Source organism: Populus nigra, chromosome 5 (assembly GCF_951802175.1).
Source record: "Populus nigra chromosome 5, ddPopNigr1.1, whole genome shotgun sequence".
Classification (NCBI taxonomy): domain Eukaryota; kingdom Viridiplantae; phylum Streptophyta; class Magnoliopsida; order Malpighiales; family Salicaceae; genus Populus; species Populus nigra.
Window position 1 is genome coordinate 365,486 of NC_084856.1, and position 23,727 is coordinate 389,212.

At 34.0% G+C, this 23,727-nt stretch overlaps 4 protein-coding genes across 5 annotated transcripts; 3 read left to right on the forward strand and 1 right to left on the reverse strand.

The window, feature by feature from the left end:
- Positions 1–3,829: 3,829 nt before the first annotated feature.
- On the reverse strand, positions 3,830–8,114 carry LOC133694192 (MLO protein homolog 1-like). The gene is made up of 14 exons (XM_062115654.1): positions 7,989–8,114; positions 7,857–7,914; positions 7,469–7,710; positions 7,255–7,371; positions 6,994–7,054; positions 6,277–6,362; positions 5,686–5,760; positions 5,507–5,595; positions 5,302–5,351; positions 5,167–5,207; positions 4,885–5,058; positions 4,508–4,543; positions 4,259–4,387; positions 3,830–4,171 (listed from the first exon to the last, which is right to left on the reverse strand). Exons 1-14 carry the CDS (start codon positions 8,112–8,114, stop codon positions 3,830–3,832), a joined length of 1,626 nt encoding a protein of 541 aa, XP_061971638.1.
- Positions 8,115–10,775: 2,661 nt separating this feature from the next.
- LOC133694635 (uncharacterized) lies at positions 10,776–12,604 on the forward strand. The gene is made up of 5 exons (XM_062116245.1): positions 10,776–11,082; positions 11,235–11,364; positions 11,447–11,546; positions 11,676–11,762; positions 12,211–12,604. Exons 1-5 carry the CDS (start codon positions 11,007–11,009, stop codon positions 12,343–12,345), a joined length of 528 nt encoding a protein of 175 aa, XP_061972229.1. The 5' UTR covers positions 10,776–11,006; the 3' UTR covers positions 12,346–12,604.
- Positions 12,605–13,855: 1,251 nt separating this feature from the next.
- On the forward strand, positions 13,856–16,670 carry LOC133694634 (glyceraldehyde-3-phosphate dehydrogenase B, chloroplastic). The gene is made up of 9 exons (XM_062116244.1): positions 13,856–14,017; positions 14,154–14,267; positions 14,621–14,782; positions 14,883–15,050; positions 15,149–15,309; positions 15,423–15,484; positions 15,566–15,615; positions 15,712–16,118; positions 16,296–16,670. Exons 1-9 carry the CDS (start codon positions 13,919–13,921, stop codon positions 16,429–16,431), a joined length of 1,359 nt encoding a protein of 452 aa, XP_061972228.1. The 5' UTR covers positions 13,856–13,918; the 3' UTR covers positions 16,432–16,670.
- A 758-nt stretch (positions 16,671–17,428) lies between these two features.
- On the forward strand, positions 17,429–21,673 carry LOC133694633 (serine/threonine-protein kinase/endoribonuclease IRE1b). Of its 2 annotated transcripts, none has more exons than XM_062116242.1 (6): positions 17,429–17,811; positions 17,890–18,130; positions 18,317–19,788; positions 20,210–20,382; positions 20,558–20,804; positions 20,983–21,673. In XM_062116242.1, the coding sequence occupies exons 1-6, from the start codon at positions 17,684–17,686 to the stop codon at positions 21,431–21,433; spliced, it is 2,712 nt and encodes a 903-aa protein (XP_061972226.1). In that variant the 5' UTR covers positions 17,429–17,683; the 3' UTR covers positions 21,434–21,673. The 2 variants fall into 2 exon arrangements, with proteins under 2 accessions (XP_061972226.1, XP_061972227.1); XM_062116243.1 differs by having other exon boundaries at positions 17,430–17,811; positions 17,893–18,130.
- The last annotated feature ends 2,054 nt before the right edge of the window (positions 21,674–23,727 follow it).

Sequence of the window (23,727 nt, forward strand, 5' to 3'; positions counted from 1 at the left end):
CTCTTATTTATCTTTTTACCAAACTTTCATTAATGTTTTTCTTCTTCTTTTTTTCTTTTGCCAAAATCTACAAAGTTTTTCCCTTCTTGCCTTCCCTAATAAATATATTAGTCTTAATGTATATCATTCTTTTATGACAATTAATAACATCAACTAAAAGTTAATTCATTATGTATTTTTTTTCTTTTTTATTTGATAATAAATTTTTTATTATTATTAAGATTGGTGTTTGGGGTCAGCTTGCATACATCTCAACTAATCTCATGGGCTCTGAAGTTAACAACCATATAAATCTCCAGTGATCACCATATTAGTAACTATAGGGTTCAAACTTGAAACCATAAGGAGATAAACCTCTTGATCTCAAACTCTTATTATTGAATTACCTATTAGATGATTTGATAATAAAATTTTGATGAAGCTTGAAATTAAAGTAATTTCCATGATCTTTTGCATAAATAATTTTCCTATTAAAATAAGAACTGAAGTAATAAAAAACAAAATGTATATATTAGATAATTCATATAATTAAAAAAAATCAACATCTAGAAGGGATATATAACGTTAGATCTTTTTTCATATCCTCATGGTTTTATTTTTCAATCTCTAAACAATGCTAGAATTATGAATCAGCCCCAAACAAGGACGGAGCTAGAATTATTTATTAGAGGGGGCTAAAATTAATATAATATGATATAACATTTATTTTAATTTATTATACATGAGTTGTAAAATAAAACCTGCATAATTTAGTTTTATTCAAATAACTTACTACAAACATATAATGACCTTATTATAATGTAAAAGGTTTCGAGCAATACCAAATTGAGTCAATGCAATGAAGTTAATTTTATTTTCATAATATATACATCACTTTAATGATATTGGTCTTTGTATCTATCAAATATAAACATACAAAGTATATAAGAAACATTAGCTAAAGCGAAACATTATTTATGTTTGATAAACTTTGAAATAAAGCAAAAAATAATAAAGAATGATTCTTACATATTTATTCTAATTGTGCTCGTCGTTCTTTCATAAATAGAAATCATTGATTATCATATCAATTGTGAATCTTTCAGCAATTTCTTTTTCTATATAAACAATTAAATAATTTACAAGAAAATCATTCTCCATCCGATTATGAAGTCTTGTTTTAACAATTTTTATCGCTGAAAAAGCTCGTTTAGCAGTTGTTATTGAAACATGAAGAGTCAAAATATGTCGAATCAACCTGTCAACTAGCGAATAAATTGTTGATTTTTCTGTTTCAACCAATCCTTGACATAAATCAGCAATTGATAACATGTTTTTTTAACTTTGGATGATTAGCTACATGATTGGATGACATGTTCTAAAATCAAAACATATATCGTAAGAAAAAATCTATGAATTTTGGCGGCTTTGCTTAAAACAAAACTTAAAAAAATCTAAGCATAATCAAAACAAACCAATAAAATATAACTAATTAATTAGAAAAAAATCACCACAACAAGAATTCAAAAAACAATTGGTAGAACTAGCAGATTTGAGGGAAAAAAAGGAGCAAAAATGATAGAATTATATAAAAAAAATCGAATCAAATCATTAACAAACATCTCAAAATAAAACAAAAATAGATTTTAAATTGAAGTTACCTTATTTTATTTGATGAAAGATAAATTAATTGGTAGCTTTACTTCAATCTTTTTATAGATAAATTTTACTCATGATTTGTGTTTCTATGGACTGTAAGATTTATATTAAGACTACACAAGATAATAATTATATTTTTTTTTTGACGCGGTCAAGAGTAAATAAAAAATCAAAAGTAAAGTTACATTTAATGTTAATAAGGCCACCGTTTTAAAATAAAAAAAATATGACACATACAACTCACACTTAATTACCTAATTCCATTGTGTCCCCGGTGCATTTTCTATCTCTGGTTTTCATTTTGGTGCTTATGATTGAAACCCATTTTTAAAGTTCAATTCTTTTCATACGAATCTTTGTTGCAATTGCATTGTACATTGTATTTCACATTACACCTTTTCTTTTTATGTACAATAATTGGTTTAGCTGTTTTTACTCTCTCAGCATTTGTGTATTTAAAATGTCTTGGGGGGGGGGCCTGGGCCCTTGCTTGCCCCCCTTGCCTCTGCTCCTGGCCCCAAACCTATAGAAATGGAGAGATCATATAAGATGATAGTGTTAAATTAAATAACTAATTCTTTTTATAAAGATGATTTTTTAAAATAATTTTTGTTTGTAAATATATTAAAATAATTAAATTTTTTATTTTTTAATATTATATATTAAAATTATTTAAAACCATTAAAAAAATTAATTTAAAACTTACATTAAAATTTTTAAATGATATTTTGGATGTAGAGCTAGATAGTAAGATGTGGAAGAACATTAAACAAAACTAATAGTTAATGAATGTATTTGGGAGTATGGTAGTAATGAAAGTTTAAAGTATTTTTTGTTCAATAATATATTAAATGATATTTTTTTATTTTTAAAAAATTATTTCTAATATCAGCACATCAAAGGGATAAAATATAAAAAAAATAATTTTTAACAAAAATTAATTGAAAGTACACAATTTCAAATGTGTTTATATCTACTATGTTTATTCATAAAGTGAATGTGGATGTTTTTGTAAATTTATTTTTTAATTGAAAATTTATTGAAATTGTTTTTTAATAATTTTTTTTAATTATATTAAAATTATAAAACTATCTAAAAAATATTAATTTTTCAAAAAATATATTTTGAATAACACTTTAATTACAAAACGTAAAGATTTTGACCCAAAAAAGATTCCATTGTTTTATTATTCCAAAGGCTTTCACGTCAAGTCTTCTAATTATTTCTTTAATCTTAATTAGGGGGCACTCTCCACTTTTCATTTTCATTATATAGAGATTATTCATCCATTTGTGTCTCTAACATCGGATCATTTTCAATCCTTATAGTTTTTTTTAATAGCCTTAAGGTTTATTTTATGAACTGGGAAAATATCAAAAACATCCCCTTCAAGTTTCAAATGTTAATTTAACTCCCTTGAAAATGTAGCGATGGCATTAATTCATTCTTCATCTTAATTCTCGATCGAAAGCTCCCATGTTTCCCAAAAATTAATAAAGCTTTCCTTTTTGCTCTCTATGTTTGTAGAAGAAGATATATAGAGAGGAAAATAATTATAAAATCCAATCTGATTTAATTTGTAATTCGGACACTCATTGACTTGAGTATTTGATGAGTTAAATTAAATTAAATAAAGCCACGCGGTTTTTGTTTTGTCATCCCTTTGATATTTAATTGAATCAATGCTTTTTTTTTTCCATCAAATTGGCAAGTCACGCGCCTTAAGCTATTTTTATTTATGATCTTCTATTTATCTTGATCATGTATCTATTTTTCTGGTGTAATTTTTCACACCTATAATTAATTTTTCTGAGTGAATATATATATATATATATATATATATATATATATATATATATATATATATTCAGACTAGCTAGATAGATCAACAACAACAATAATAATAATAAATTAAGTTTAATATTGTTAACTATTCAAGCATTACAAGTTTATAACTTGTTTGGAAATATGGTTATAATTATTTTTTAAAATGATTTTTATTTTAAAATGTATTAAAATAATATTTTTTTATTTTTAAAAAATTATTTTTTAATTCAAAACATAAAAAAAATTAACTTTTAACAAAAATAAATTTAAAACTTTTTGAATCCCACGTTTCTAAACAATCTCGAAAAGGGCCAAGCATGCATCAAGCCTTTACAAAGAAAAGGCAGCACTTTGTGCTGCTGCTTCACGAGTTTATTGGCTCTTGATGGTCTTGCTTTCTTGACTCGTGCTTATCATGAGTGGAGCCATCGAGCTCCGAGAGGTCAGTATCCGATGTGTAAGACAATGCCGAACTAATGACACTTTCAACATCCGGTTGACTTGGCCTGTACTTGTGAAGCAAATGTACAGGTGAGGCACCTTGGCTTGGTGTCATTTCAGAGCTCATGAACCCTAGACTAGAACCACCAACTTGATCACCTCCTGTTTTTCTTGATCTATTTCTTAGCTTTGCTGCCATTTGCCATTTTCTAAGTGCTTTTGCTGTTTGTTCCTCAAATATTCCTTTCTTCATGTGAGAACCCATCTGTTAAAAAAATGGATGGTAAGCATTCGAATTAGCCAAGAAGCTAGGGTTCTTAATTTTAATCGGAAAACTTGAACATTTACTCACCTGTGTCACCAATGAATAGAGAGGGAAGGTTATATAGCTACACACGAACTGAAGGATCAATCCGAGGAAAACCCTTGTCAAAATCAGTGCCAAGTTTTCGTGGAAACAAGATTTGATCCCGAATTCATACTGCCATCACATGTTACACCAACAACATTGACTCCTTAGAAGGCCGCCTTCTCACATGAAATTAAGGTGAATTTTTAGGAAATTAAGAACCCAACAAGATTACTAGTAGCCAGTCCTTACCCATGTCCACAAGAAAAATGCCATTTCAAATGCGTTCTGTACAAATGGATCAGAAGCATTAGTTGGTAAATAATCCGTACATCTTGATTAATTAGTCTAGTAAATCTATATTTTTAATTATTAAAACTAATATGGGAGTCGACTCGTGTAAAACTCAGGTCACATATTGAGCGGATTGATTTGGATCATTAAAAAAGTTTTTTTAAAAGGTTAATCAATCGGTTTTCTATCAGGTATATGGATCAACCAAGTCTACGGTCTGATACGCAGGACAAGCCAAGTTTAATATAGTGATTATATTGTTTCTGATGAAACTTCAGCAATTTTCAAGTTTAGAACCTGATGAGGAATGAGGGTATAAATATATATATACATACCTGGAAAAGAGTGTAATGTATTAAGAGGAGAATCCAATGGGGTCGATTAAACCAGAAATATTTGTTATTAGGCTCAACCAATGGAGCTCCTCTAACAACATGACTTCTGTCCTGGGCTTCTTGAGCCATTTCCATGATAACAAGTTCAAGTTTAGCGCCCACCAAGAGAAGTATCTGCACATTGAGGACATGTGATCAAGAAGACAAATACAGGAACAGATTTATGTTTCCCTAGCAGCTGGTATAGAATTTATTTATTGAAAATCAACGTGTTTTTCTTACAACAAGAGGCACAACTGCCAACCAGGTGAATGTGTACCATTCTGCACCATCAGGCATCAATGAGTCAAGTTATGTTCAATCAATATCATCACAATCACAAAGATATCAAATTATGAGAGAGTAAAAGAGGTTTACTGTAGACATTTAGCAGCAAAAAGAGTATGGCAAAAATCCATAGTGGCATGCTGTAAAATCATAATAAATTGATTGTCACGTCAGTACTGAGAGTTGAGACCAAAACTTACACACACCAAAAAGTTGTAACCCTGTGTTTGGAATTTTATAACACATGAACTCAATTCATTGCTTGAAGGAGAATGCGGCTAAGAAAGATACGTACCTTACGCCCACAACCACCTTAAACTCATCTTCCATGCATCTTTTGATGTACTTGTGGAAATCAAATTTGCTATTTGGAGCAAAATGTGCCTGCAATACCATTTATTAGTCTACTGGTGCAAAGCTGGGCTAGAAACACCAGCCATCAAAACCCTAATCAAGATGAAGTTGACAACTCACGTTTATAAACCCATGTCTAATAGCCATGTAATCCACCTTTGTTACTGAACCAGTGAATTGCCTAAATAATGCAACCTGCCATATAAATAACATCGTGATGAATAGGGACCACCCCCATTAAAGCGTAAATTCAAGAACTAGATTTTTTAGTTCAGTGGACATATTAGAGTAAATTATTCTTTAGTCCTTAAGTTTAAACACGGTTATAACTTGGTCCTCCATGTTTTAAAACCTATAATTTAATCCCTTGACTGAAGTTCATCCAACACCTTTTAAAAAGTCGATCGGTATCTCACTTTTTCTCTAAAATCTAATTATTATGAATGTTTTTCTTAAATCATCAATTGATACGTTTGGGATTAAGGAAAAACAGAAGATGTTTTGTAAGAAGATAATTGTTATCAAAAGTGAAGAGACTAAATTATAAGTTTTCAAACATGAAGGCCTAAGCTATAATCTCAATCAAAGAACAGGGACTAAAGAATAATTTACTAATGGCACACATAATTCAACTTGGACCACTTGGGATTTTTATTTTTTATTTTTTTTAAAAAAAAAGAGTAATCAAGGAAAGGAATGTGATAAGCTTACAACCCATTTGATCCCCGGTGCTGTGGCGATGCCAGAGTGACGCTTCACAAAGGAGGTCTGGTGAACCAGTCTAAATCTTGCTGAGTCTGAAAATTATTCAACAAGGCTTGTGAAATCTTAAATGGGCTGGCAGTAGAATTTATAAAATATTCACAAATGGTTGCAGATAATGTTATTAAATCTTACCCAACATAGTGATTGATTCTAGACAAGGTTTTAAAAAGAAATAGATGAGAATTGATCATTAAATTAAAATATAGTTCGATACTTTTAGAAGTTTAACTTTTCAAAAAAAAATTAAAATAAAATTGTTTTAGTTAATCTAAGTCTATTGAGTTGATCAAACTTATATATAATTTAGACTTTGAATCATGTTATAGGTCAAGTTAAATTTAATAAGTTTGATCAATGTTGTGACAAAATGAGTAATTAAATATTATTTAATAGTAATTGGTTAGCTAACTATCATGCTAGATATAAAATGTTTTAAAACTCGTGTATTTAAAAATATGAATATATTGGTATAAAAATTAATTTGCAAATAAATAAATATATTTTTAAATATAAAATTCTTGATATTCATGATTAACACAACACAACTTCTTTTAACATGTAACTTATCGATAATGTATGGTTTAAAAATAAACTTATATATATGTATTTTTCTCGATGCTTAACAAAATTGAAAACTATTTACCAAAAGAAAATAAGAATTACCGTTTGTAAATTGGTACTCTAGGGACGAAGTCTCTAATTCCCAAGCCTTCCATTTCTTCATCTTATCAACAACAAACCCAGTTAAACAGATCATCGTCAGGCACGTCTAGCATGAATTCTAGATGCATATGGCTTGCTAGGGTTTTAAGCTCAATTAACTTTATATATAAAACTACTGATCTTTCTTGTAGAGTTATTGTATAGCTTAATTATACAAAAAACAAATTTGCATGGGGAGCTTGTTATGGAATTGGAACTTACTTTTGCTTGCCCTAGCGCCATAGTAATGACACTGTACAGAACATGAAAAATGGCAAGAACAAATAGAAATATGTGCAATTGGTGCACTCCTGTTTGCGAAATCAAAGACACTTTACCCTATAACCACATCAAGAGAAAAGGGATTTATCAGATTCCCACCTCTACCATATTGATTAATCCTCATCAATTGAAAGAAGTTGGTTTTGTTGATTACCTTGGAGCAATAGTCGCCGCCATCACCACCAGCTGCTGCCAAAACTCGGTGTATTGCTACATTTCCGGCAAATGAAAGTAGCTTCCTCTTATTATCTCCCTTTTTATCTTCATACTTGTCCAGGCCGTAAGCATTTTTGCAGGGGAGCATAATTTTTTCATATTTTTCAGGGATGCATATCTTCAAGATAGCTCTTGTACCCACAGTAAGCAGCAAGGATATGAAGCCTAGTAGCATTAGCTCTGTGATGAAAATAATAGATTCATCAAATCTAACTAAAGAAGCACTTGTTTAATAATAATGGGATGCATCTAAACACTTGTCGCCAAAAATTTCTTCAAAAATGTTGTTCCTCTGCTGTACGTAGTGCGTGATTAAAAAGACTTACCAGCTTTAATCTTCTCCAAAGCTTCACTCATGGCCTTCTTTTGACGTTTTTGGAACCACTGCAATGTGCATCATTACACAAGCTAATTTAGAGTAATGCATGGATTCTTAAGTCAAATCAAGAATAACCCACCTTTCCTAACGAATGAATGGAATGATCTATTAGAACAGATATGATCACAAACACTGCACAAACTGCCGCCACAGCCCATGTAGGTGTGTTTTGCAGGGTCTTGTCTCCATAAGAACCAGCTGCCATGGTGCTATAAATGTTTTACTTGATTCAGACACTTGCTAACAAGTGAGAATAGGCAAGCTTGCAATATTTCTTAGGCAAATTTATGGAACCTGAAGACCAATGAGGTAGACTGAAGGCAATGGTTGTGAATTTATCTTAAAATTTCCCAACAATAACGCGTTGTTAATTTGTGTAATAGAACTTGTCATATAGTACCCCCTCTGTTTTTAATTATTGCATGAAGCTGCAGAAAATATTAGCTGGTCATTTAGAGTTCCGTCAATCCTTGATATGAGCCGGGTAAGTCAAAGAGAGTAAGGTTGAAAACCATTCTCGTAGGTGTATTTACAAGGCAAATATCATTAAATATGTGTTTAATAAAGAAAGTATTGCATAAAATAAACTAAAAAATAATATTATAATTGGGTTATAATATATAGTGATCATCAAACCAACCCACTAATTAAAACAAATATCCATGCCTTTTGTGTGATTTTAATCGTTATCAGCATATGGATTATCGAGTCGGTGCCTTCTTCCTCCGTGTTCGTGTGTGTGTGTGGGGGGGGGGGGGGGGGGGGGGGGACGTGGGAGGAATAAGAAAAGGACAATTAGGTCAGTTGAGGATTTTTTTTTTCCTCAATTGGGTACTCAATGTATCAGATATTATCAATTAGATCCCCAGTCCATCTTTTTCTTAAAATCATAAATTGACTTATAAAATTATATAATTTTATGAGCTAATGATTTTACTTTTTTTATATATTTTCATGTAAAACATTTCTGCCTTATTTTTTTAAAACAGAATGTTGTTAATTACCTTTGTTTTGAAGCATATAGATAGTGTTTGGTATTATGATAGTAATTACTTTTTAAAATATTTTTTGTTTAGAAATATATTTAAAAATTATTTTTTAAAAAAATTATTTTTAACATCAACAACATTAAAAAATTAATTTAAACAATTATTAACACCTAAATTTGTACCAGTTGAGTATCTAATTTATTAGATTGAGAGTATCTTATTGGGTTAATTACATATTCAGAAATTATGATTGTATGATCCCACACATAAATGTTGACTACCGTATCCTACAATTTGTTACCCATTATATATTATTTACAATTTCCTTTTTATTTAATAATGACTATTTTTTTACATTGTAAAAATATATTTTTATATGCATTTAGTGTATTTAGTTTTCTTGAATACTAATTTTAAAGAATGAATTTTAAAAATAGAAAATGGAGTTCATCATTTTTCAAGTAAAAATTATTTATAATAATTACTTGAGAAAAAAAAATTAACTCAATTTTTTTAAATTATCTTTTACATTAACTTCACTTGTTGACATATATAGGAAGTGTGGTAGAATGGATATAAATTAATAACAAAATCTAGAGATTACTCACTAAGAAGCATGATTTGGAGATTTAAATAAATAAGAAACCAGAATATTTAAGGAGTTTTAAGTTAAATAATATTAATAATATTGATGTTGGTATTAATCATAGTACTAATATTCATAATATTGATGTTGGTACTACTAGCACCATTAATAATTGTTTAGATGGTAATGATCTTAATGAATATACGAAAAATAATAAAAAAGATAAAGATAACAAGATTAGTTTAGTTTACATGACACACGCTAGCAAAGCTGATTGAAGCTAAATATCACTTGGATAATGGTCTAAAGCCTCCACTTGATATAAAAAAAAAAAAAACTCAAGAAAAAGTAAGATATATTTATCAATTATGTTTTATAAAATAAAAATTACATCCATTAAACAAAAAGCCTCAAGTATGAAATGGAATTGCTAAAGGCTTTAATTATCAAATATACATATAAATAATAATAAAATATTTTAAAATGCTTCATTTATAGTTTTGTTCAAGGATATTATTTATCTTAAGCCGACTTTACACACTAATTTATTCGTTTGTTTCAAGTTTATTATTTGTTAATTAATAAAATTTTATGTAACATTATGAACATGAAAAAATTATAATATTTTAATTTTCAACTGTGCTGTAGATTTACATAATAGTTATTAGGGGTGAGTAAAAAAATCAAAAAACCGATTAAACCTAGAAAACTGGAAAAAAACACTGAAAAAACCGAACCTTGAAAAAAACAGATTAAACAGATTAAAATTTTAAAAAAACCGACCGGTTCGATTCAGTTTCAGTTTTATAAGCCTAAAATTGAAAAAACAGAACCGAACCCAAACCAGAAAAAACCCGAAAAAAACTGAGCCAAAACCAGAAAAAATCGAGCCAAAACCTGTTTGAACTGGTTTTTACAAAAAAACCGAACCAAAACCGGTCAGTTTGAACTGATTTCGGTTCGGTTTTGGTTTTTTTTAAAAAAATTAATTTGGTTTTTTTTATATAAAAACCAAACCAAACCGAAAATCATCATCCCTAATAATAGTCATTTAGAATATTCTATAATGTTAGTATAGGAGTTGATGATTTTATGATTTGATAATTATTGTTATTATTACTTAATTATATGTGATACTACATGAATTAATTAATTAACTAATTTTGACAAGCTAATTTACTACCCAAAAAAAGAGTCCTTATCTCCGGATCCCAAGCCAAACGCCATGTCATCGAGGAACTCAAAACGATATTAAGCTTAAGAAAAAACGGCATTTCAATTTTCTTAAATACCATGAAACAATCCAACGGTGTGGTAAGCGCAAGGCCATCATCTTCATCATATTGGCTGGTGTTAAAACGTAACTCCTCTAGCTACAAATCACGGGAGTCGTCGTGATAAACGAAGAAGAAGCTTAGATATCATCGAGCGGAGTCAAAATCAAACCATCACCTGCTCCTGCACTTCAATTTCTTCTTCATCATCTTCTTCTTTTGGAGCTTCAAGAGAAACATCAACAACAATGGCTGCTGCTACTGCTATTCTTTGGAATCCTTTAATTCTAACCAGAAATCCTCAAGGACTCCACCTATCTCCAGGTTTGTAGTCTTCATTTTTCGCTTACTTCAATTCGATTTTCTGTATAATTAGGTTTATTCGAGGTGGCTAGATATTCCCATGGCTTCCTTTGTTTGGCACACAGCATTTGTAAATGAAAATAATGATTATATTATTTATTTATTTCTGTTAGCGTTGTCTTCTTCTTCTATAAAGCCGTTGGACAAACGCGCCTTGAGTAGTGGTCCTGGAAAACTGCGAATAACTAACTCCATAACCAGAAGCTCACTCACAGTCCAAGCTGCTGCTAATGCTGCTTATAGGTACCGCACAATTGCTTTGATGGAAATAGAAGAATTACTATAAATTTAGCTGAGAATTGCTTGTTTGCCTGTGTTTTCACAGTGATGGAGGAAGAAGGCCAAGCAATGCAAGCATTTTTGTTGGTGGCTTTGTTTTGGGAGGACTTATAGTTGGTGCTCTTGGATGTGTATATGCTCCTCAGGTCTTGTTAATTTTTTCCTTATTTTTCTTATCTCTTTCAACTAAGCGGTGTGTGCTTCTTATAGGATAGTTGAAGAGAATTTTACAAGTCATTTTGCAAGTGAATCTTGTTTCTTATGCTTCTGTATAGATCAGCAAGGCATTAGCTGGCACTGACCGGAAGGATCTTATGAGGAAGCTGCCCAAATTCATCTATGATGAAGAAAAAGCTCTGGAGGTGTGCTTTAGTTTTTGATTCTCTCTGTTCGTAATCAATTTTTGGCATTTTAACACTTTAGATTCAACCTTGCCTTGTGTTTTTTCGATTCTTTTATGTCGCTTTTTGCTATCCCCGTTTCTTTATTCATTAATGATCTTTGTGATCCAGACTCACTTCCTACTTACCTTTCAAGTCGTTGCTACTCTATGAAAGTATTTGTTGATCGTTGTCCTGGAAAATTTACTTTTCAGCTCATTGCTGCCATGTCATAGCATTTGCTGATCATTGTCCCAAAATAGTTATGCAGATTAGATTCCTTAGGAGTTTGATTATTTTTGCTTTTGTCTCTGGTTTGACATACAATGCGTAATTGATTCCTTGGCACCATCACATCGAGTGCGTTGCGTGCCTGACATTTTATGATCAGCATAATGACAGACAGTGTTTGTATTTTCTTGATTTCCAGAAAACTCGAAAAATATTAGCTGAGAAGATTGAACAACTGAACTCGGCCATTGATGATGTTTCCTCTCAACTCCGATCAGAAGATGCCCCAAATGGAGCAAGTGTGCATTCTGATGACATTGAAGCTGCCATATGAGCTACCTCTGTCTACGCGGCAGTCTACCTGGTCTCCACTACCAGTAATTTCCATACTGATAATTAATAGCGGTTGAACTGATCTTTCTTTGTTCTCTTCTTTTCAATGAACAGTTCCACTGTGACGGCGCCTGGTGTGGGTACATGTAATTTTGCGTGATCGGTTCAGTTAGATTACGCTGATCAAGTATTGTACTCGAGTTATATACAGTAACATTCCAGCTTTTTTTATTTCCTTATATGAGGAGCTGTTTTTTTCACTACAGCTGTGCTGCTATAACTAGAACTCTCCAATGTTATGTGCCCAGGGGTCACACTGGATTCTATAGCCCTATCCTTGAGCCAAATTCCTCATGTCCTGGGATTTTTTTTTTTTCAAAAATGCTTGATAGTTAACATGTTCTTCGGAGAGGTTATATTCAGTACTTTAGAAAAATTTGGGCACTCTTTGTATGATACAAAACCTGCGTGATTTGATTTCAGACTGTGAGTCAGTCATGTTGCTAAATTTGTGGAGTGTTCAAGCAACCAACATATGGATTGCTTGACAGCATATGAAGCAGGGAAAATAATCTGCACTCTGCGGTGCCTTCTTCAGTCCCCTCCTCCTGTCAAGGACTGGCGTTGCCATTTGTGCTAGGCAGGTCTCCCATAATACTAAATGATATGAGCTGTTTACTCTCCGAAGACCAGGGCTCTATGCTACTAATGATTGCTGCATCAAGTCAAATGATTTGTTTCCTTTCATATTTTTTTTCTGAAAATATTGCATAGACTAATCCCTGCCTCAGAAAACTCTTAGATAGGAATCTCTATTTGAGACGTCCATGCAGTTGTTCTTTCTTTCTGACCTTCATCCACATAGATATTTTATATTTTCCAGTGTTCTCCACCATGCAGAGTGACTTTCCCTATTAACCAGAAAAATTCCCAGGAAAGATCTACTGGATGGGAGCCTGAATGTGGGCCATTTCTACTCATGATGTGGCCCACGGGGTACACAGCATTTCTCACTCAGCAAATTAGTGGCTATCAAGCAGTTGTATTAAACCCAGTCGGGGTCAATTCAGGATCTATTTGACTCGAAACCTTTCTAAAGCAGTTTTGAAACCAGATTATATGACGTGTTTAATATTTTTAAGCCTTGATTAATCGGTCTTTAATTATTATTTTTTAAAACCAAGTCATTTTAACTTTTTTATTTTAAATATGGAAAGGATATAGTTTTAACTAACTTATAACCCAAGTTTTGGACTGAATGAATCACATGACGGGTTTAATACCTTTGCAATTAAAGGGTCTGATATTACAACGGTGAAGAGAGCAGTCAAGAAAATACAAAAGGGTGCACAATCTGTGGTCGAGACTCTCACATTACAAGCTCAATTATCATCTTATCCCATACATCCTCATGCACCATTCTCACCACTCGTTCTTTCAACTAAGTTGCGACCATAATTTTTTTAAAAAAAAAATGGAAAAAATATCAAGGAATTGTAAAATGAGAAAAACTGATAAAGCGAGTTGAACTATATATAGCCAAGAAGTGGCTCTCTTTAGCTTTAGTTGCAGCCATGGCTACCCACGCAGCTCTTGCCTCTTCAAGAATCCCTGCCAATACAAGACTTCCCTCCAAGATCAACCACTCTTTCCCCACTCAAAGCTCCTTAAAGGTTTCTCACTCTCTCTCTCTCTCTCTCTCTCTCTCTCTCTCTCTCTCTATGCTTTTACATACACACTAGTGCATCCTAGCAAGTGCTCTATGTTGCTCTCTTCTATGTGATATTTTGAATATATTTGGATATGCAGAGGCTAGAAGTGGCTGAGTTTTCTGGGCTTCGAGCCAGTTCATGTGTAACATATGCCAAGAACGCTAGTGAGGGATCCTTCTTTGATGTGGTGGCTTCCCAACTTGCTCCCAAGGTTTGCTAAACTATGCCTGCTAGCTTTCTTAACATTCCTTTCAATGATCATTAGAACATACCTCGTAATTATATTTTGCTTTAACAATATGTAGTTCCACCTGAAAATTCTTCATTGCAGTTGTATAATTGTGCATGATTATATCTTCTTGATAGTGTGATAGCTTGGGGAAGGAAATTTGAACTTGAAATCTCTCCTGTAAAGGTGACATGCTGATAATATGAGGCTACAGCTTGACTAGTTTGATTGCTTTATTTTAGCGATAAACTTAGTATTTGGAAGTAGAGCTTTATGTATCTCCAGCGTACCATATACTTGATTAATTTTGTACTGGATATTTTCTCTAAAATTAGGTTGCAGTGTCAACTCCTGTTAGGGCAGAAACTGTGGCCAAATTAAAGGTGGCTATCAACGGATTTGGACGCATTGGCAGGAACTTCCTGCGATGCTGGCATGGTCGCAAAGACTCTCCCCTTGATGTAATTGTTGTCAATGACAGCGGTGGTGTCAAGAACGTAAGCAAACTACTGTATATATCTTAATTGTCTAAATTTCGGAGAATTAACTTTCATTAATTAATTGAGAAATCAACTAAGAATCTTGTGCAACAAACAGGCTTCCCACTTGTTGAAATATGATTCAATGCTTGGAACTTTCAAAGCAGAGGTGAAAATTGTGGACAACGAGACCATCAGTGTTGATGGCAAGCCCATTAAGGTTGTTTCCAACAGAGACCCTCTTAAGCTTCCATGGGCTGAGCTCGGAATAGACATTGTTATTGAGGTAAGCTGTGCTCTCAATTCTCTCCCTTCTGAAGTGGACTTGTAAGTTTTGTGGCAACTCTTTGTAAGATAATCATATTGTTGAACTGAATTATGCAGGGAACCGGAGTTTTTGTGGATGGCCCTGGTGCTGGGAAACATATTCAAGCTGGTGCTAAGAAAGTTATCATCACTGCTCCAGCCAAAGGCGCCGATATCCCAACCTATGTTGTTGGTGTTAACGAAAAGGACTACGACCATGAGGTTGCCAACATTATAAGGTTGGTATTTTAAATAATTCTGCGTACAAAAAAGCAAGTACCCCTATTATTCTGGATTATTCATTGGACTGCATATGATAAATTGTAAGTTGATAAAATTCTACTGTTTGCAGTAATGCTTCTTGCACCACAAATTGTCTGGCTCCCTTTGTGAAGGTCATGGATGAGGAATTCGGTATGAATTCATTCATAATCAGTGTTAAAAATCTAGATGCATATGAGGGAAACTTGAGTAATTGTGTGATTATTTTGGCAGGCATTGTCAAGGGAACAATGACAACAACTCACTCCTACACTGGAGATCAGGTAACCGTTAAGAATTCAGTGCTCTGCTGATATAGTGTTATAACCTACTTAGTTTGACATTGAAACTATGAAAGATTAATTTTTTGTACTAACCAGAGGCTCTTGGATGCTTCACACCGTGACTTGAGGAGAGCCAGGGCTGCAGCATTGAACATAGTCCCAACAAGCACTGGTGCAGCCAAAGCTGTATCTCTTGTGCTGCCTCAGCTCAAGGGCAAGCTCAATGGCATCGCACTCCGTGTCCCGACACCCAATGTTTCAGTTGTTGACCTTGTTGTGAATGTTGAGAAGAAGGGCATTACAGCAGAAGATGTCAATGGAGCCTTCAGAAAGGCGGCTGAGGGACCATTGAAGGGTGTATTGGATGTGTGTGATGTTCCTCTTGTGTCTGTTGACTTCCGATGCTCTGATGTTTCTTCAACCATTGACTCTTCATTGACCATGGTCATGGGAGATGATATGATCAAGGTTGTCGCCTGGTATGACAATGAATGGGGATACAGGTCAGAATCCTGAACTAACTTGACACTCACCATAATTCTCATTTGGCATCATGAAGTTAAATATTAAGCATACAATCCTATATCCAGCTTGCCTGGAACAGAATTTACATCAACACTTGGATCCTTTATAAACTAGCAAGAGTATCCTAACTATAATGATATGATTTCTGTTTTCAGCCAAAGGGTCGTTGATTTAGCACATCTTGTAGCCAACAAGTGGCCAGGAGTGGCTGCAGCAGGAAGTGGAGACCCATTGGAGGATTTCTGCAAGACAAACCCAGCTGATGAGGAGTGCAAAGTTTATGAAGCTTAGATGATTGCTCTTTTTTTCTTTTTTGTTTCGTACCAAGGTTTGTTAGTCTTTGTACTAACCAAATGGTGATCTCGTATTGACATCCGATGATGAGGAACACATTTGTCAAATATTAGCATGTTAATAATGCTATTCAGACTCCAAGCCTGAAGCTTCCACTTCAAAAACAATGCTTGTTAGAATGTTGCGACCATCTCTGTTAAAGAATAACAAATCACTTGAGAGTTCCTTCTTCTTTACTGAATTTCTAATTTAGGGAAACAAACCACATGCATGGAGGATTAAGCAGCCCAAGTTACTTTGGACGATCACTATCTAGCCGTCCCAGATCTTCTCATCCATCATTATGCATTTACTTTGCCCTCCTTGTCAGAAGATCATTCCCTGCATCATCTGCTAGGGAGGGCAAGAGTACTTCCTAGCCATTACCGTTTTCTTTCTCTCCCATAACCCCTTCAATATCAAGGGAGAAGAGTTCTCTCTCTTTTTTTTTGAAGTAGAAAGTGTTTGATCCAGTTTAGCGGCATGAAATTAGCAGGATTCAAGTTTACTCGTATTCTTGCCGAGCCTAAAACAAGAAACTCAAGTTCAGCTTCAAATCACAAGCACACACATCCTAGTTTGCAGTTTGCAGTATTCACACACCATGTGTATTCACTAATTATTTTGCTGAACTTCCATGATGATTCTTTAAGCGCGCTTGGGGAATCCACAAGGTTACAGAATTCTTGTGACATTTTTACATAGTATTTCTCTTTTAAAAAAATTTAATTACATAGCATCACCATCGATTCCCAGTTATAATTAAAATTTCAATTAATTTGGCTAGTAAACTTAATAATTTATTGATTTAAAGCGAGTTTGAATTAAATTAGTGAAACAAAAATTAAAAATTAATTGAATGAAATTGCTCTAAAATGTAGATTGAATTTTATTTTATTTTTTGAATAATCAATTTATTGGATACATTTTTATGGTCTTTTTGTGTGTGAATATATTCCTTGATAAATTACATAATTTTCTTTATAATGGATAAGTTCACCATAAGCTCATAGTCCGCTCTACACCTAATAATCACTACCAGCGCCAACTATTAAATACTTGTAAATCCTCGCCGCCGCGAGTAAAAATGAAATCATACTGTCCGTCCGCCTCTCTCTCTCCGTATAAAAAAAAATCCCCAAATTAGAGAAACCTAATAAAATCCCAATTCACGAGCTAAAAATCGAGTTCGAAATTCCCAAATGCAGTGATGAAGCGCTCTTTGATATTTCTTCTATTGATACTTCTGATCTTGTCACCGCTGATCTCTCAATTTTGCCTTTCTGATCAGAGTAATCAGATCACCAAGCTATTCGATCCTCTGCTGCCGCCAACACCGTATGTAAATCTCAGATCATATGGGTTTTATGTTATTTTTTTGAATTTTTTATTAAAATCTAACTCATTTTGATGTAGTAGGCAACAAGATGTAGCGATTGTGGCTGCTTTGGATGGGACAGTGCATTTGGTGGATACTAATTTAAGGAAAACTCGATGGTCTTTTCCGACGGGATCACCTATTTATTCTTCTTATCAAGCTAGAGTTAGCAGTGATGATGATAGGCATAATGGTTCTGAGCTTAGTAAGGACTTGTATTATATTGATTGTGGAGATGATTGGGAACTTTATGTGCATAGCCAGCGCTTTGGAAAAATGGTAATGCGAACCTAACCTTGTATTTGTTTGATGCTTTAGGCTTTAGTTTTTCGAGGATTTAGTTTGCTAATTGTTAATTATGACGTGGGTTTTTTATGGAAAGATATGAATGTCTGTTGAGTGGTCTGCTGCATTGCTGAATGAGTGGTTTTGTTACTTAATTTGCTGTAACTGCTTTTTGTGCAGCGAAAACTCTCACTGAGTGCTGATGAATATATTAGAATGACGCCACATATATCTGATGATGGAGAAATTACGTTGGGGTTGAAAAAAACTACTGCTTTTCTTGTTGATGCTAAGACTGGAAGGGTTGTTCGCACATATAAGTTTGATAATTCTGCTTCGAAAGTAGGGGTTCAAGTTTTTGAAGGGAATGCTGTTATGTTGTCGAAAGATGCTGGAGAATTGGTAGAATCTGGTGATGTTGATCTGGGAGCATTTAAGCATCTGGTTTACATCACAAGGACAGATTATGTGCTGCAACACTATTCTCCAAACTCTTCTGAGATATTATGGAATGTGGCATTTGCAGATATTGAGGGTGAATTCCGGTGTCAGGGGATTCAGAGTTCTTTTGATGGGGTGCCTCCGAATGCCAATGAGGACACAGATGAGACTGAATGGCAATTGCCTTGTCAGAAGAAGACAGTTGCCCTCCGAATTCGTGACCACGGCATGTTTGAATTTGATAAAGTAGCAATTACTCATCTAGGAGGTGGAGCTAACTTTCTTCCTGTTCCATATGACAAACCTCCTTTCGGACATGTTCCTAGATTTCAGCCGGCTCTTCCCACCAGTGGAGACATACCTGTGCTTGCATTGCCCACATCTGAGGGGGAAAACCCTGGGATATTGGCTCCTTTTAGTGGAAACAGTGGCACAGTGAATGCTATAACCCCATCTTCTGAAAATATAGCAAGGTCTCATTTATGGCCTTTTATTACAGCTGTTTTGTCAATTATGGGGTTCATCTTTTACAAATTTTTAGCATCCAGAAAACAGGGCAAGTTGAATAATCCTATTGAGGAACTTCAACCCCGATCTGGGATGCCAAAAAAGAAGAAAAATCGGAGATCAGGAAACAACAAGAGTAATCCCAATAATCTGAAAAATCAGAAATATTTGTCTCTTCAGAGTAAGGTTGGAGAAACCAATGAACTTCCACGTGTTGAAAGAGATGAAAGGAACTTGTTATTGACTTTTACCGATCATGTTGATGGTCGAGTAGATGGTCGTAGAATTGGCAAGTTGTTAGTTTCCAACAAAGAAATTGCTAAGGGTAGTAATGGTACAGTTGTGCTTGAGGGAATTTATGATGGGCGTCATGTGGCTGTGAAGCGCCTGGTGCAATCTCATCATGATGTGGCTTTGAAAGAGATTCAGAACCTTATTGCCTCTGATCAACATCCAAATATTGTTAGATGGTACGGGGTGGAGTATGATCAAGATTTTGTTTATCTTGCGTTGGAGCGCTGCACCTGCAGCTTAAATGACTTAATTTATGTTAATTCTGAATCTTTCCAAAATCAAATACCATCCAAGGATATGGACTCCAACCGCTTGCCTGAGTACATGGTTCGATTGCATGAACATAACAGAAATGTTGAATTGTGGAAGGCCAACGGTTATCCTTCAGTACAGTTGTTAAAATTAATGAGGTCAGTTAATATTCCCTATCTTTTTATTTCTAGCAGTCCTTACATAGGCATTAAAGGTGATGATTGGTTAGAGGATTAATAATGCCATTCGTGTCTGCCCTTCAAGAACAGTAATTAAAGAATAAAGGTTTTGCCTTAGATGGATAGTGCATATGCTTTATTCTTTGCAGACTACTTCTGTTAAGGGCTTAAAGAAAATGCATAATCTGCACGATAATGTTTTGCTTAGACATTCTAAATTGGGTCAGAGATCAGAGTTTTGGACTCCTTGAATAACGCTCTCTTTTCTTAGAAGGGAAAAGAAACACCATTAGCACTTTATAATATATGACATCACTGCCCCTACCCTTGAATCAGCTAAAACAATTAGTAAATTACCAAAGAAACTGGATGAAACTTGAAGAACTCTTTATTTCTGCAGGGATGTGGTTTCTGGGCTTGCCCATTTGCATGAACTTGGAATTGTACATCGGGACATGAAGCCTCAGAATGTTTTGATTATCAGCGAGAAATCTTTCTGTGCAAAGCTTTCAGATATGGGCATTAGCAAGCGCCTACTTGGGGACATGTCTTCCTTGACCCAGCATCCAACTGGTAAGCATGCTAGTTTTTTGTTGATCTAACTATCTGAATAATTATCACTCATCATGGACTCATTGCTGCTTTCACCCACTGTCACTCTTTGCTTGCATGTTCTAATGAAGCAGGGAGGCAGGCAGGTTTAGCTCTAAATTGTTCCCTTTGTTCTCTGTGTTGTCACTAATTGTAGGTTATGGGAGCTCAGGCTGGCAAGCACCTGAACAACTACTTCATGGACGCCAAACACGTGCATTAGACTTGTTTAGTTTGGGCTGTGTTCTATTTTTCTGTATTACAGGGGGTAAGCATCCTTTTGGCGAGAATATTGAACGTGATGTCAATATTGTCAATGACCGTAAGGACCTATTCTTAGTAGAGAATATACCAGAAGCTCTGGATCTTTTCACTTGTCTCTTGGATCCCGACCCAGAGAAGAGGTAAGACAGTCCTACACTTTCAATCTGAAAAGAGTTTTTATGGTCCTTAAATTATTTGTTTATTTGAAATTTGAAGAGTCCTATATTCTAAAACTTTCTGTTGAAGCCTTGCTGTATGAATGATAATAGCAGTTAGTATTATTTTCATGTGATAACGCATTCCTTGTATATGTTGTAGGCCAAAAGCCCAGGAAGTGTTGAATCATCCCCTGTTTTGGACTTCTGAGAAAAGGCTCTCATTTCTCCAGGATGTTAGTGATCGAGTGGAACTGGAAGATAGGGAGAATGCATCGGAACTCTTGGATACATTAGAAAGCACTGCAACAATGGCATTGAACGGGAAATGGGATGAAAAGATGGAAGCTGCATTTATTAACAACATTGGCCGCTACAGGCGTTATAAGTTTGACTCCATTCGTGACCTATTACGGGTCATACGCAACAAGTCACATCACTATAGGGAACTCCCCCAGGAGATTAAGGAATTATTAGGGTCACATCCAGAAGGATTTGAGAGTTATTTTTCACGTCGATTTCCAAAACTCTTGATTGAAGTTTACAAAGTGATCTACAGGTACTGCAAAGAGGAGGAGTTTTTCCGTAAATACATAGACAGCAATATAATCTAGCAAACTACTCCTTTCACCCTCCGTAGCTCAGTCTGGTTCCTCTGAACAGAATAGTCATAGGTTTTGTACATAGAAACTGTAGTCATCTGTTGTCCACGTCGATTGTAACTTACATGATTGTAACATCTTTTAGGTCATGTTTGATTCCTGGAATTCACTTTCCGGGAAATCACTATCTAAACTTTCATGTGTTTGTATACCATTAGAAAAATTGATCAATGAAAAACACTTTCTGGTCAACGGAAAATACTTTCCAGTCAACGAAAACACTTTTCGGTCAACGAAAAACACTTTCTAGTCAAAGAAAAATTTGGTTTGGTTTTCAGAAAAGTGATTTTCTTTTTGGCTGTGTTTGTTTTCCAGAAAACCACTTTCCAAACTTTCCTATGTTTGTTTGCCATTAGAAAAGTTGGTCAACGAAAAACACTTTCCAGTCAAAGGAAAATTTGGCCTGGTTTTCAGGAAAGTGTTTTCCTGAAAAATTTAGGCGGAAAACATTTTCTGGAAGTTGTGAAAAATTTAGAAATGTCATTATTTGTTGATTATATCAAATTTGATCCTCAAACTTTTGATTGCTATATATAATTTGTTTTGAATATTTATTTTTCAATTCCATCTTTTAAAATTTAATTTTTATATTAATTTTGGTTTTATTTTTATAATTGCTATTTGTTTTTTTCTTATTATTTTTTTATTGAAATTTTTTATCTATCAAATTTGGTCCTAATTCTTTTGATTGTTACTTATTTTATTTGAAATAATTTATGAAATGTTAATTATTATTATTTTAATTTATTCACCTTTTATTTTTTTTTATTTTTTTATTTTTAATCTCTATTATTTTGATTATTATTTATTTTATTTGAGATAATTTATGAAATTATATTTTTTTTTAATTTCATTCTCATTCAACTTTTTAATTTGTAAGATTTGTTCCTCATTATTTTAATAAACTTGAGAAAAATAAAACATCAATAAGTTATTTTTCTACTCATTTTTCATGACATAACCAAATACTGGAAAGTGTTTTCCAACTTATTTTTCATTACACTACCAAACATCGGAAAATACTTTTTTGGAATTCATTTTTCCAGAATTCATTTTCCAAAAAAAAACTACTTTCCAGCAAACAAACGGGGCCTTAGTTTCTTTTCTTTTACCACCAAAGAGGCACAGTTGGCTCCAAAGCAATGTAATGGCACCTCCTAACCTCGTATCATACTAGTTGGAACCAAGATTTTCTTGAGTTGAATATTGCCAACAATTTGAGCAGCTTGATCCAAGATGGTGTTGATATCTGTGCTTGGCTTTGAGGATTTCATATAGGTTTGTCTAGCCAACAACAGAGTGCAAAGGCGAGGGGGCTAATTGATGAATTCTATCTCCTCTTACGATTTCTTTTCAGCAAAAGTGGATGGATTGGGAGGGTTTCAAGGAAACGAGCGAGGAGTCTCTTGCTGCATCATGTCAACGCAATTATTTGAAAAAACCCAGTACTGTAAGGTCCAAGCCGAGACTGCTCTGCTTCCGCTATTTTTTTCAATTGTGGAGGACAGTTTTTCAGACTCCCAGTATCTTTTCCATCTGCACTCTGGCAGCAATAGGTTAATCGAGTGTTGTGCAACTGCGGGATGCAATTTTTTCTGCTATATGTATACTGCAGAGAAAGCAATGGAATGTGCCGAGCTGACACATCCGTTTTTAAAGATAAGGAATCTTTTGCGCTCAGATTAGAATTTTTCACGTCATACTCGTACAAGAGGTAGTCAAGCTCCCGTTAGTAGAGCCTGGCATGAGTGAAGATTAGCTAGGAGTCCATAGTCACAATTCTTGACCTTTTCTACTAAACAGCTGTTTCTCTAACCTTGTTTGATCTAGATTCACCAACTCCAATCCACAGCATGAAAGAAAATCTTAGAATAATCCAAATTCGGGTGCAGGAATTTGACCATCCACGAGAGCATAAAGATTCTAAACCAAGGCTAATCGGTAAAGTGACAGGTTGCACCGCAACAAAACATAGCCTATATGCGAGAACTAAAGCTACCCCAAGCACAGTGTGATATTGCTACATCATGTGTAAATGCGAGCCAAATAATTCAAGATGCGTTTAACTTCAGTTACAATTGGATCCCCCCACAGATTTTATCTCCATCATTTGCTACCCAACACAAATGGCCCCCTCATAATCACCTTTTGATCTGGAGTTTGAATTTCTTGCATCACTCTGTTTCCCAGTTCAAGATTTCCCCTTATTTTGGCACCTAAAATTGTTGATCCATATAGCACATAGA

Excerpts from the sequence above, each read along its gene's own strand:
- LOC133694192 (XM_062115654.1), bottom strand. The coding sequence starts at position 8,114 with ATGGCAGCTGGTTCTTATGGAGACAAGACCCTGCAAAACACACCTACA. Across the intron at positions 7,372-7,468 it reads GCGGCGACTATTGCTCCAAG|GGTAAAGTGTCTTTGATTTC; the intron begins GTAATCAACAAA and ends ATGTGGTTATAG. Across the intron at positions 4,172-4,258 it reads TCTATTCATTGGTGACACAG|ATGGGTTCTCACATGAAGAA; the intron begins GTGAGTAAATGT and ends TTTTTTTAACAG.
- LOC133694635 (XM_062116245.1), top strand. The coding sequence starts at position 11,007 with ATGGCTGCTGCTACTGCTATTCTTTGGAATCCTTTAATTCTAACCAGA. Across the intron at positions 11,083-11,234 it reads AGGACTCCACCTATCTCCAG|CGTTGTCTTCTTCTTCTATA; the intron begins GTTTGTAGTCTT and ends TATTTCTGTTAG. Across the intron at positions 11,763-12,210 it reads ATGAAGAAAAAGCTCTGGAG|AAAACTCGAAAAATATTAGC; the intron begins GTGTGCTTTAGT and ends CTTGATTTCCAG.
- LOC133694634 (XM_062116244.1), top strand. The coding sequence starts at position 13,919 with ATGGCTACCCACGCAGCTCTTGCCTCTTCAAGAATCCCTGCCAATACA. Across the intron at positions 15,310-15,422 it reads GAGGTTGCCAACATTATAAG|TAATGCTTCTTGCACCACAA; the intron begins GTTGGTATTTTA and ends TACTGTTTGCAG. Across the intron at positions 15,616-15,711 it reads ACTCCTACACTGGAGATCAG|AGGCTCTTGGATGCTTCACA; the intron begins GTAACCGTTAAG and ends TGTACTAACCAG.
- LOC133694633 (XM_062116242.1), top strand. The coding sequence starts at position 17,684 with ATGAAGCGCTCTTTGATATTTCTTCTATTGATACTTCTGATCTTGTCA. Across the intron at positions 18,131-18,316 it reads GCCAGCGCTTTGGAAAAATG|CGAAAACTCTCACTGAGTGC; the intron begins GTAATGCGAACC and ends CTTTTTGTGCAG. Across the intron at positions 20,383-20,557 it reads CTTGACCCAGCATCCAACTG|GTTATGGGAGCTCAGGCTGG; the intron begins GTAAGCATGCTA and ends CACTAATTGTAG.